General features: G+C 38.9%; 1 protein-coding gene across 1 annotated transcript in view; it reads left to right on the forward strand.

Moving 5' to 3' along the window:
* Positions 1-5,251: 5,251 nt before the first annotated feature.
* LYK3 (protein kinase family protein / peptidoglycan-binding LysM domain-containing protein) overlaps positions 5,252-14,560 on the forward strand; it is a 53,030-nt gene continuing 43,721 nt past the window's right edge. The window contains exons 1-2 of the mRNA XM_090016319.1: positions 5,252-6,289; positions 7,382-7,453. Of these exons, the coding sequence (XP_089872445.1) occupies positions 5,665-6,289; positions 7,382-7,453 (697 nt within the window). The 5' untranslated portion in view covers positions 5,252-5,664. The remainder of the gene's footprint in view (positions 6,290-7,381; positions 7,454-14,560) is intronic.

Below are 14,560 nucleotides of genomic sequence, written 5' to 3' on the forward strand. Positions count from 1 at the left end.
TTAAAACTTGGCTTTGTATAAGATTAAGGTTTGTAGAAAACCAATTGTTCTAAAAAAAAAAATCTTGTTTATTTTGATGACAAAAAAATGGAAAAATAAAAAGGTAAAGTATTTTGCAGCCACACATGGACAAAAAATAATTGCCAAGATGGCATTGTACATATATAATGATGCCATCATTGGTGGCATGGCCAAAAAATGGCTGGTCAATGGGAAACACACATGAAAGGCCCAACAACCAACCAATAGGCCAATATTATCCACATTGGACGGTATCATTTCTGCCATTTTTCAGTCAATAGATGTGATCAAATGAATCAAAAATAATAAAACTTAAGCCATTTTGCAAACTAAAATGGCTGGCTCATTCTATCTATATTGGACAATAGGTAATGAAATTATCCTGGTCATTTTTGAGTTGATTGGTGCACAAACAATGGCCGAACAAACTAAACTAAACTAAACCATTATTGGTTATGAGATGGTTGGTAGAGGGTAGGGATGCAGCTAAATACATGGGTACTAAACCTCCAAAATTTGCAAAGCCTCCATCCTGGATCCAACCCATTTGAATTTTGCCTTAGAGGCTTGGGCCCTCGCTCTCTTTTTTTTTTTTGAGAGAAAAGGCAAAAGACTCTCGCTCTCATTGCCTAGTAAATTACGTTTTCTTCCATGAAAAAACAGGAAACACAGCTTTCTACAAACCCAAGTTATTAAACAAAATTTTAATCTTGCAAAACCTGGTTTCACATTATCTAAACGATGCACAAAACCAAATTTGACCTAGTAACCCAAGTTGAAGACTAAAGTCTCCCTCGAAGACCATACAATTCTCTAAGAGCTTACCCCCAAACGGGGTGAAAGTCCATTCAAACAAAAAGTACAAGAAACTCAGAATTGTATGCAAAATAAGTTTAGAAAATGATGTATCAAAGCTAGATTTCCAGCCTGGAAGGTGGTGTCTCCGTCAGCATAATAATTTTCTGTCATTTCAAAAAAAAAATCATTTTATTATTGTCTTCAGTATGCAAGCACGTGGGTTGTGATTACAACACGCCTAGATGAGTGGTGCCCAGGGCCCCACTCTTGTCTCCTTTAATTTTCTTTGTTTTTTTATTTTTTCTTTGATTATTTGGTTAAGTTTTGTCCACTAGGATGATTCCTAGCTCTTTGGTGCAACCAAGCCAAAATCCAAATCAGTTTCTAATCACGAAAAATTGAGGGAAAAAAATTTTTTTTAGCCTCTAAGTTACCAAAATATCCTCACCACAACGTCATTGGAGCTCAAAATAACTCCAGCTTTTGGTCAAGAATTTGTATTTAACATTGAGCTCTAAACCATAGTGACAAATATCAGCGATATTTTGAAATATCATGAAAAAAAACAACCCTGATATTTTGATGGCTGTCTTAAACGGTTAGAATATTGCAATATTTTCAAGAGATGGTGTTGTATCATTTGAATAAAAATATGGCTTTTTGTCTTCATATTTACATTTTCAACCGCTATTTTTAAGAAACATGTCTTATGTTATTTCTTAAATATTTTTATTTTGTTGTTCTATTTTTTATATTTTTGTTTTAGTTTTGGAATTTATTCTTGTCTATAAAAATGTGATAAAAAAAACATCAATTTTCAAACGAAGACTTCACTGTTGTTAATTTTCAGTTTTTAACTTTTGTCCCTACACTCTCACCCTAACCTACCCAAGTCATCAAGGCCTTAGGCTTGTTGGTTGACCAAGTTTAGGTAAGCATTGACGAGTGCAATTAGGAGCCATGGTGTGGGGTTCCAACCTACTCTGAGTAATTAGTTGTGTCAACTAATGAACCAAGTTGACTCAAACCAATCGGGAAGGTTCACCTGGATCCTTGTAAAACTAGCTGAATATGGTTAGGTTTAGGGGTGTCAACGTGTCGGGTTTACTCCGACCCGATCCGTACCAAACCCTATAGGGTCCAGATATGGCGATAAATAAAAACACACAATTAAGACTTGGGTTAAGGTCTGAAGGTACATTTAATACATAGATCTGGGTATAGCTTGAAGACCCACAATTTTTAATGTAAAAATGATAAAAAAAATTATTAATTTACTAGGTATGGCCTGGGTCTGGTTCATGTAGTTCTTATCCGGTTCGAGTATGGTTTCTCTTATGTGTGGGTCTGATTAAACTTGGGTCCAGACCCGATACCATAACAAAAAATCCGAACCAGGTCTGGTTCCACCTTTGTCCGAACCCGTTGACACCCCTAGTCAGGTTGGTGTGATTAAGCAGCGGTGATTGAACTCCGGCCAGGTGTGATTGGCTAAGGCTAGCTTGGCATCCATACACTTGCTTAGCCTCATTAGGGCAGCATGGTCAATGTAGAGGTGCTTTTGGCATTTTCGGCATTTCATGCAAAGGTGGGATAGTGTAGCTCTTTTGATTTTTGATTTTTACTTTTTCACCTAAAATTCAGGTGACTGTACGTGGATATTCGGGACCCACGTGTCCCAGAGATCCATTTGTTGCCTCCAAGGGTCCGGGGCCCACCACAAAGACGTAAAAATAGGCGATTTTATATAGAAAACGCCGATCTTTTGAAGATTCGATGACCCAATCTCCATTTTCTCATTGTAGTTTTCTTTACTTCTTCCTCCTCTTTTTTTTTTTTTAATCACTTATTTCATCGTCAATTGAAAATTCTGCATGTTACCGGTGCAAACACGTTGAATACGGGATGGATCGGGGTAAATGCGAATCTAAACCCGTATTTTGAGCAGAAGTTTGGATCCGAACTAGGTCAAATGTAATAAGGTGAAACCTATGATACAAAGATACGGGTGCACCTGGTCACACCACGTGGATTTTTTTTTCATATTTACACCGAAAAACCACCCAGATCATACACCTAACCTGGCTGGCTTTGTCTGACCCACTCACAGTAACTATCCTGACAGCGTAACCCTCGCCTCGAGACACGATTTGGATTTGAAACTAAAGTTTGAAAACTAAGATACAAGAACATAGATTTGTTTTTTTTAATTGAAAAAATGTTTTTTGACATCTTAATATTTAAAATGTATTTTTATTAAAAATATCTGTACATGTCCGCGTTCATTTCAGAATGATCAGTCGTGTCTGCTTGTTTAAATGAAAAAAACGGTGCTAAGACATAGAGTGAAATTCAGATGTAAAGTTTAGGGTCTTTTTGTAAATTGGCCTCTGCCTTATACAAAATATTTGCAAAATAGTCCTGTTTTTAGGGATGCACACGCCGAGCCTGAGTTGTTTGAACTTGGCTCACTTCAAAATGCATATGTTCAAGCTCGGCTTGAGATCTGAGTCGAGCTTGAACAGCATTGTTCAGGCTCGGCTCAGTTTCGAGCTCGAGCTGAGCCGAGCTTGATTACCAACCCTCAATCTCTCTCTCCTAATTGAGCACAACTAACCCACCATTAAGCCATCCTTTATTTTGAGAATAATATAACCTAAAAACTATACATATGTAAATACATGCTGGATTATTAAAAAGATAAAAATATTCAAAAAGTGAAGATGAAAATCAAAACCTCTTAGAAAACAAACCAACACCTTAACCACAATAGAGACAATGACTTTCATGAATTAATTTTCAAATATGTTATATATATATATACTCTAATGCAAGCTTTATCGAGCTTAATCTAGCTCAACAACTTGATCAAGCTCAGACTTATGTTCAAGCTGGCTTTTTTATTTTTCGAATGAGCTCAAGTCAAGCTTAAACGGGTTGATTTTGAGCCGAGCCCAAGCTAGCGCGGCTCATTCCTAGCTGTAACTGATAAAGGTAGACAAATTGATGGTTATGCCTTGAAAGGAGAGGATCAATTTTACAAAATATGAATAAATTAGGGATTAATTTAAAATCAATTAATACACTGACAACTATTTATTAAGAAGGGGATTTTGGTGACCAGTTAACCATGGTCAGGTGTTGATAGAAGGATCAGTTTGTAATAACAGTGAGAAGGGTGAGGATTGATTTGCAAAATGGGTTAAGGCAGAAACTATTTTACAAATAGGCTATAAGGCAGGCACCAATTTGCAAAAAAAACCTTAAATTTTATACAAAAAAGTCCAAATGGGTTGACTGGAGCCGACGGCTGGCTGCATACCTACTTTAGATCTGGATTTGGATTGTAACTTTTTCAGAATTGGGATTAAGGTTCGAGCCTCATGGTCCAAACAGATCCACGTCAGATTCAAACTTTTAGAATATAGATCCAAATCCGTATCCGACCCGTTTTCAGATTGACCATTTTTACAGGGAGGGGGGGAGGGTGTTAAAGTCCATGCCATACCGTTGACATCCCTACTTGTCATAATATGGCAACTAATCGGCGATTAATTGATCGTACAGTTGGCTGCAGGTAAGAAGGGACAGTTCGGGGCAATAAATCGGGAGTTTTTTTAGCGTTCCTTTTCTGCCCCTTTCTTTTACTTTCCCAACTTTGCGCCCCACAAGGAACATTCCTACTGGGATCCAATCTCACCTATAAAACTGACCTTCTATTTCACAAAAATATCCGAGATGCCTTCCAGAATATCAAGTTAAATTAAAATAAAAACACTACTAACTTATCATCGTAATGAAGAACCTTGAGGGGGATAAAATTGTTATTGTAAGATGGGTCCTCCGGACCCGAACAGTTTTTACTTGGCGTGAGTCCACCTAAACTTTGGATCGGATCAGCTGGTGAATGGTTGTATAACGATCTGGGCTGGGCCGTAACTTGGGCTTGTGTTCACTGGGTGGGGCCCTATTTTACCTCAGTCCATTGCCATCCTTAAAGAAGGATTGGAGACGAGGCAAAGATCGGTACGGGGATGGAGCATGACGGGGAGAAAGCGTATTGATTTTAACCTCCATCCCTGTTTCATGTCTTCCATCCCCGGTCCAAATGAGATGAGGCAGGGTGGGGCCCCGTTTCCCCCTGTCCACTGCCATTCCTACGAGTCAGACTCCACGATCACCCTACCTTAACTCACTTGTGAAAGCTACGAAACACACCCGCGCGACAGTAGGGTTTGATCGGGTGCCTTCATTTAAAAGCACCCTCACTGCCACCCCGCTGGCCACGACGACGACCCTGCGGTGGTGGTCATGGTAATGAATGTTAATGGAGGGTGGGGTAAGAGAGTGAGGTGAGGTGACTGAGGAGGGGTGGTCTTGTCATTTTGGGGGCACATCATGTGTTATTTTTACTGTTGGTCAGACAACATACACCAAGCCCATTAACTCTCTCTCTCTTCCATCACTGCAGTGTCTCCTCCTCTTCGCTTCACTCTTAAGTGTCTGCTCTGTTTCTTTGACAAGGTTTCTTTTCTTCTTAGTTGCTTCCACACTTTCCTCCTTTCTTTTAGCTCATATCCTCTGTATTCCCAGAAATTCTGATATAAAAAAAATTCATTCCTGCATTCATTATCTCGCGTTTTCCTTCTTTTCTGCGTCTGTTTCTCATAAATTTCTGATTTTTCTACCTGAAAATCATGATTTTATTCGATTTCCGTATTTGTGGTGCCATTAATTCTCAAAATTTTCCCTTTTAGGCTTTTGTCATTTCGGTTCATTCCATCCCTCCTCATTTTTCATATGTGAAGATCCTCCCTTTCCCTTTCTTTCCTTCACCATTTTTCAATGGAATCCCCAAAATCTCCCTTTTGCTTCACACCCTCTTGCTTTCTTGCTTTCCTCCTCCTCTTCTTGAGCTCCCCATCAGTTCTCTCTTCATCCCTTCCCCTCAATTGCTCCGATACTTCCCGGGTCTGCACCTCCTTCATGGCCTACAAGGCCGGGGCCAACCAGAGCCTCGCTGAGATTCAGAGCATGTTCGACGTTTTGCCTCCGGATGTGACGATGGAGCCAAGTCCAGAGTCCGACGGCCATCGGTATCTCTTCATCCGGAAGAACTGCTCCTGCTTCCCACCGGTGAAGCGTTACCTGAGCAACACCACTTTTACAGTGAGGGAGAGTGATGGGCAGGTTGACAACATGGTAGCTCGCGCTTATGTGGGGCTCGCCATCGTGCCCAATTCGACAAGGAGGGCGCACATTGGCGCAGTGTTGTCGCTGCATCTCCTGTGCGGGTGTTCCAGCAGCCTGTGGAACTATCTGATGACTTATGTGGCGCAGGAGGGCGACACAGTGGCGTCGTTGGCGAGTAGGTTCGGCGTGAGCATGGCAGATATTGAGGATCTGAATGGTATTGGCGATCCAAATGCCATTTCGGTTGGCGAGGTTTACTATATACCACTAAATTCAGGTTGGTTCTTCGCTATTTGAATGTTGATCTTCATCACTTGAATGTTTTCGGTTATTTTGATGGTGGTGTTTCAGATTGTCGGTTTGCACATTTCAATACTTGGGCTGAATGCTTCTATTGTTCTTTGATTTGACGACCTCGACTGTTAACATAAGCATTTTCACACCTAGATTGTTTTTTTCCCCTCTCTTATTGTTATGTTGGTGATGTCCTAAATTGCTCATGTTAGTATTTTAAGCTGCCCATATTGATTTTTTCTGGTTGTTATGCTGGGGATGTTCTAAATTGTTAGTATAATTTTTTCATGATATATGCTTGCTATTTATTTGTAGTAGCTGACTAGATAGTTGACTAGTTGATTATGCTGTCTGAATAGATAGTTGAATAGTTAATTATGCTATCTGAATAAATGGTTGACTAGTTAATTATGCTATCTTTGTAGAGAAAATTCTTAATAGCACAACAGAAGAGTTTCTTGTATCCTACAGTGAACTTGTTGAGGCTGGCCATTAACACAGACACTGTGATCCATTCCCCTCCTCTGTGTGTTTCTCGGGGAATCTGACAAGCATCCTTGTTGTGCTTTCTGGTTTTGTTCTTTAATTTTCAACATTCGTATTCAGCATTGTTCATTTGAATAATGGTTTGAAGTGCACACAGTACCTGGCTCAGCTTAATAATCTGTAGGTACATTGTGGAAAGCTCTAATTGATTGATATAAACTTGGTGTTGCTGTAGACTGTAATAAAATTAGAAGTGGTTATCAGTAAGCATTAAATGTTTCTCCTCCAATTGTGCACTGGACATGAGCAGATACAGCTTATTATCACTTTCAGATTCTCTACTTAAAAGGACAGTGGAATTTGTTGGCTAAGCTGATGGTTGATGCATTGTATTGCCTTTTTTATGTGAGCCCACTGTATTTATCTTTGAAAATTGATTTGCTTTGATTCACTAAGTTATAGTTAGATATTTCTTGCAAAGATAGCTACACTGATGCCTACAATGACTAAGAGTTGGAATCCTACATATTTGATGTAGAGATAAAAGTATGAGGCTTACGTTGAACTTCTTGCCATGTTTGTGTTGCAGTTCCCGGTGTACCTTATTCTCCACCTCTAGTGATTTCGCCCGCACCTCCACCAGTGGTTTTCGCCCCTTCAGGTGAGACTATACCACGTATCCATGTTTCATAGTTGGTTACATTGTCTCCCATATAAATGTCTGTTTCGAAGCTACGGTGGCCAAATTTTCTAATGCAAGTTTGTCCTAGTGGGAGTGACTGTTCAATCTTATGCTATTTATTCAAAGTCTTCAAGAATTAACTAGTAAAATTTTCAATATGTCATGTGCTTCTGGTGTTCTAAAAAACATTTTGTCTGTCAATGGTAGCCCCCCTTTTGAATACACGAAATAAAGATAATACCTGGAAACTATATTTAGCTTTATTTTCTTTTTGTTTATGTGCATGCTTGCATGCTCACGGGCATGTGTATGTTTCAGTTCAATGTCTTGCCCAAGGTTGTAAGTAATGTATCATTACCCGTATTGGTCGGGCCCAAAATAAGATGCATATTGTATCGTAAAAAATCATAAATTTTTAATAAAAAAAACTCAAAAAATTCAAAATAATCAAGAAAAATCAGAAAAAATAGAAAAAATTCTAGAAAATCATAACACAAACAATGATGAATTGCACAAAATAAAATCATGTATACAAAAAAATTAACAACAATAGACTTATAAGAAGAAGAAATAAACAATTGAAAAAACAAACCATGCAACTGAAAACTGACAATGTAAATAAAAGGCAACTACATGATTTAAACACAATTAAAGCCTTAATAATATTAAATTTACATCCAAGTCATACTAAAATGTCATAAGTCATAGCTAAACTACTAAGAGTTCATGATAACTAAAAACATCACATTTAACCAACGTCTTCATATGCCAATCTTCATCTCTAAACTATAAATATCCTAAAACTAAACTATCTAGGGCTTATAAGCCAAAAACTAGGACAAAAAGTCTTCATTGTTGCATCCAACTATCACGCTACCATATCTTCATATTGGCACCTTTTTTGACAAGTGGGTCATCATCATCATTTTAAGAATCTGGAACGATGGTTGGAAGTCCTTTGCACTTCTGCAACATTCTTCTTCTTTCAATTACTTCTAGTTTAGCAATAACATCAACACGAAAAGTGGTAGGAATAAATAGAGAATCATATGAACGTATTTTTTGGCGAAGACCTACAATATGTTGCTTAAATCTATGCAGTCCACCTCTAATAATAGTACCACAAAACACACATCTCATTGATGACCCTAGTCGTGGGACATCATCAATGTTTCTGCAGTATTGCCATGTAAGATTATCTTTATGATATAAACGTGAAGACGACATCTAAAGATTTAAAGTAAAACATAACCAATTAACAATCAAATAAAAATATAGCCATACAAATATTCAACAACAAGTTTACACACACATAACAAACTTAAGTCCTAGCAATATGAATGTCGACAACCGCAACAACAACAACATTCACTTGTTGGACCAAAAGTTGAGAAGTTATAGCAGTACAAATATCGAGTTGCACCCCATGGGTAGTCCTAGGAGGGAAAAAACTCCTAATAGAACCTCTAGCTCTACCTCTTCTCAAAGAACTCCCTCTTCCTCTTCGTTCTTTTCCTCCTCTTTTTTTTGTTTCCGTGGTGACATTACTACCACCAGCGGTTGAAATGCACTCTTGAGAAAATCGCAAAAGCCCTTTCTCTTGTGCACGGATCGGCCCCCACATCGCTCTCATGACTCCTAGGGTGTGTGGGTTCCTGATACATATTGAACCCTTGATTTGCAAAGAAATGCTATGTTATGCTACTCCTATGCATGAAAATTGAGAAAAGCAAAAAATACCGAAATATATTGCATAATTTCAACAAAAATAAGAATAAATAGTCATCCAACTTTGAACTCCCTCCCTGTATAACAAGTATTTATACAAAAATAAAACCCTATTCTTACTTTTGGATCTTGGATAGATCCAATATCCGAATACAAAGATAAAAAAACTCTAAAATATAAAATGAATCCAACCGCATGCGCTTTTTCCAATCCCGTTCCACCTTGTGGGTTATGAGCTCACAATATGAAACCAGATCCTTATACCACACCACAAACTATGTAGACCAAGAAGGATTTGCTCTAATATGTATATGAAAACCTGGAACATTCTTCCTGAACCATCCATAGTCCTCAACTGCCACTTTTTGAAGATATGTATCAAATGGATCTAAAATTGGTTTGATCCAATTTGAAGTAGTTCACGAACAAACAATCTAGATCTCTGGATCCATCTTCCTATATTCCACATGCTGCTATGTTGCTGATGTTGCACCCTAAACAGACTCAGGTTCTGGGGCCGACTTGATTTAGGTGAGGTGGGTTCAAATGAAGTTTGGATCTGGATAGGAGGTGATGAATGTATTGGTTCTTTTGGGACTAGGTTAAATGAACTCGGGTTTAATTTCATGAGAGGATTTTTGGATATGGGGCTATGAGGGTCTAAGATGGATTTAGAAATATCTAATAAAATGGATTTGGATTCATCATGTGATTTTGGATCCAAATCATCTTTAATTGGATTTAGGCTTGGGACAAACTCTGAGAGGGGATTTGGATCAGGTTTCAATTCTGCTTCGAGATCCAAGGCATCTTGAAAAGCTTGTTCTAAGATTGTGAAGAAGATTTTATACAGTTTTGAAAAAAGATAACCACGAAGTCCAATAATAAACTTAACGATTTGCTGGTCAAGGGTCTCACAGTTTTGGGTTTGGTGTACCTTTCTATGAAACTCTTCTATGTATTCTTGCATGAACATTAAACCTTGATAAATAAACTTGGTTCAAAACTTATTTTGAGTGGGGCAGTGGTTTAGAGAGGTATAAAGATGGGTGTTGGTATGGTTAAGGTGGTTTGGATAATGAGTTTGGTTAAAATTTGGCTGGATCATGCCTGGATTGGGTACATGACGGACCTAGATTAGGGTAGGACAGAGCCTGGATCGGGTTTGAGGGATAATAGGTTTGGCCTTTATCCGGTTTAGGTCCATAAATTAGTTGGGTATGGTTTTGACCCGGTCCAAAACCAAGCTGGAGCTTTGTCTGAGCCCGATTAGGCCAAGTCTGGGTTGGTTCCACATGAATGGGACACAAATAAGGGGTTTGGGTTTGAGTAGTGATAGGACAAGGAAATGGAGTACGGATCCAACCCGTTTGACTGGAGTAGTGAAAAGTGTCCACTAGAGCAGGAACCGACGACCCATGGGCCGAAACCTGTGGGTTTTAGGTCAGAATCAGACCTAGAACACCTAAAATTGGTTTTGGGGCCTAAAAACCGGCATGAAACCCAGTTTGGGGGTTGAACCGGTTCTCCCCCAACACCCATTAGGTGGGACTCCACCCGTGTTGGGAAACCACGGGTGGAGCTCCCCACCCTCTTGGGTAGGTGGCGGAGTGCCCCTCGCCAACAGTGTGAGGGGACCTGCTGATGACAAGTAGGGATTCCACCTTCTAACGCCATCTGGCGGAGGACGATCAGCCGTTTGTCGTTCGGTAGGGTACCCCCCCCCCCTCCACCTGTTAGGGTTGGAGAGGAGAGATCTCCCCACCTGCCATGATAGGGGGTAGAGCGTCCCTCTCCGGTGGCATAAGGGGACATGCCGATAGTGGGTAGGGATCCCACCTCCTAACGTCGTCTGGCAGATGATACCACTTTGATGCAAATCGAACCCTCGATTTGTAAAGAAACACTACGTTACACTTCTATGCATGAAAATCAAGAAAAGTAGGAAATACCAAAAGAAATTACATAAATTCAACGAAAATAAGAATAAATAATCATTCAACTCTCAACTCCCTCCCTACATAACAAGTATTTATACAAAAATAAAACTCTAATCTTCTATGTCACCCAGGTGTGGATGCAGGTGCGGGTGCGGCAATACGGCACTTTAAAAAAATTTGGGTGCGGGAGGGTATATATATATATATATATATATATATATATATATATAGAGAGAGAGAGAGAGAGAGAGAGAGAGAGAGAGAGAGAGAGAGTTTGGGTCTAGATCAAGTATGGATCTAGATTAAGATCCACACTTGATCCAGTCCCACCTTTTTTAATAAAAAGATGGGGTACGAAACCCCTTCTCTCTCTCATTTTGGGTGTATATCAGCATACCTACCTTTTTTAATAAAAAGGTGGGAGGCATGATCCCTCTCCCCCTCCCTCTCTCAGGTGGATTTAAACCCCTTTTTCTCTATCTCTCACTCGGTCGGGTGGGGGCACGAAACCCTCCCTCCCCCTCTCTCTCTCTCAGGTGGGTTTTGACCGAAAGGGCATCCCCTTTCTCTTTCTATCAGGCAGGTTGATGAACGAGAAGAAGAAGACGCAGAGGAGGAGGTAGTTGCTCATCGGTATACTCTCTCTCTCTTCTCCTTCTTTTCCTCTTTCATCTTCTTTCCTCTCCTCTTCCTCTTTCTTCTTCTTTCTTCTCTTCCTTTCTTTTTTTTCTTCTTCTTCCTCCTTTTTCTTCTTCTTCCCTATTTCGCCGACATAAAAAAAGGTCACGATTTTTTAATGGTCCAAAATGAACTCAGGCAAAGTTGATCGAGTTCATTTTGAACAAATATAATCCTGGGTGCGGGTTGACCACACCCAGGGCTATATTAACCGCACCCGCGTTGCATCACCTCGATGCGGGTGCGGCACCCAGTTTAGCGAGTCCCTGTGACATAGCTAATCTTACTTTTGGATATCTGATAAATCCAATATCCAAATATAAAGATCCAAAAATTCTAAAATCTAAAATAGATCCATATGGACTCGGGTATTCTGTTCCGCTCCTACATTAGTTCCCCTCTAATGGCCTCTACACAAATGAGGGACCCAAAATGAAAACATAACACTTTCGGTCTTTTTAAAGTATGCCAAAGGTGTATCATACGATATAACTTGTATCGTACGATACAATAAGATACAGAGGTGTATCGCACGATACACCCGATAAGGATACAATACACACTCGTATCACGATACGATACGAGTGTGTATCATATTGTTTTCTCCCAAAGTTACAATACGTATCGTACGATATGGTACGATACTTACATTGGTCTTGTCTTTTTCATGCTTTCTTAGGCATTTTTATGCAGTATTATTTCATTGTTTAGTTGGTTGCATAAGAGACAAAAATTTGTAAGTGGTGTTCTTGGCACAAGTGAAACTGGCGATGTCTCTTGGGATTTTGGTTGGAAGAAGCAAGTGTTTGTGTGTGGATCATTCCATGAAGTTGATCCTTTGCTTTAGACAATTGGCCTGAGTTGTGATTTGTGGCATTTCGAGGGTGAGCTTATGGCTTGATTGCCTTTGCATATTGTAGCATCTACGTTAATGTGGTTTCTGCACTCTGATCTGCTACTAAGCCCTTATGGTCCTTCATGCACAAACAGGAATGGTTGAGTACTCATATGTACTTGGAATTTAGCTTGCAACAACAAATATGAGACTAATATTGACAAGACTTGCTACTTCTCTAGTGTGAAACGCAGATGTTAGTAACCTATGGTTGTCATGTTCGAGCATCCATTTGGATTTTTTCTGTTATAAAGAGAAGAAAAGTGAAGTAAACTTCAAATTGGATCATGAAACAACTGTTTGTATTGGTCTACTCAACTGAGTCCTCAGCATGAATAGACTTCAAGCTATATTCATTCTAAACTAGGATTTATTTTGCTGGCCTTCTAGGACATCTGGACCAACAATGAGGACACATCTAGTTCATCAATGCAGCAAGGATTTGCGTATTTGATCAGGGATGTGTGCATTGGTCCATGAGGTTGAGTGCATGGTGTTGGCTAAATTTATTTGCTTAAAGCATAAATTTTGGCATCTCCATTGTAAGCTTCTGGTTTGCTTAGGCATAACCTATTGGAGAATGATCCTCCAGTTTAGATACTCTTTTTTCGTACCCATTTTAGAAGGTGACTGCCTGTTCATCAACAATCAAATCTGCTGTACTGCTTTGCCGAAATGCAGATATAGCCTGTAGCTATGTCACATGGGTGCGGGTGAGGGTGCGGGGATGCGACACTTCCAAAAAACCCGGGTGCGGGGGTGCGGCAGGGGCAAAAATGTAAAAAAAATTATATATATATATATATATATATATATATATATAATTTTGAAGTTTTAACAGTTTAACATTTAACAATAAACATTGTCATAAACTCATAATATGATTCATCATGTATGCAGTATATCAACCTAAATATCAAATTATCAATCAAATAAGTGAAGCAATTACATAAATCGACCTAAATATCAATCAAATAAGTATTGTATAAAAGAACTAAATTACATACCAAAGTATATCATGATGAAGTAATGGATGCTAATAATTTTCTTCTTCATCATCAAATGCATCATTAGAAGGAATACTGGGCTCAGCTAAATCCATGTTTGTTACGTTGAATTCATGTTCTCCCTCGAAGTCACACTTTTCTGGGTTTACATCCCAAAATTTGGATGTTCCTTGTCTGCATTATAAACCCAATTTGAAAATGATAAATACAATACAAGTATATTTAAATGAAAACTAAGAAATAATCAAATAACTAAGAGAGTAAATTAGTACCTGTATTCATCATTGCATCGCGAAAGTAATCGAAGATTTGAATGAACATATACTAAATTCTCTGCACGCTTGCTGGTGAGTTTGTTTCTCTTCATGTTATGGATTTGAGAATATGTGCTCCAATTTCTTTCACAACAAGATGAACTAGCAGACTGCGATAGCAATCTTAATGCAAGACGTTGTAGAAGAGGTGTTTCTGATCCAAATGTTGACCACCATGTGATAGGATCTATATTATCTTCTTCTCTCGCGAATAATGCCGGTGCATATAATCTCGAAGATGAAAATTTTCCAAACTCTTGTGTGACTTGATGTAGAAGATATGTTTCTGGAAAAAGTCTTGTCATACACATATTTAAATGTCTTGATAGCTCTGGGTCTAAATTTGGAGGGACACGACCAATACCACCAGCCCGCCACTTATTTGCATAATATTTTGGATTAAGAGAATGTGCCATGCAATGCAAAAAAGTGTTGCTCTTATCCCATCTTCTGACTAAAATTGAATGAATATGATTAAAAAAATCTGAATCATCCAATGCAGGATTTTTTCTTCATGCATGAAA

This window comes from Nuphar pumila, chromosome 8 (genome assembly GCF_984573655.1).
Source record: "Nuphar pumila chromosome 8, dmNupPumi1.hap1.1, whole genome shotgun sequence".
Taxonomy (NCBI): Eukaryota; Viridiplantae; Streptophyta; class Magnoliopsida; order Nymphaeales; family Nymphaeaceae; genus Nuphar; species Nuphar pumila.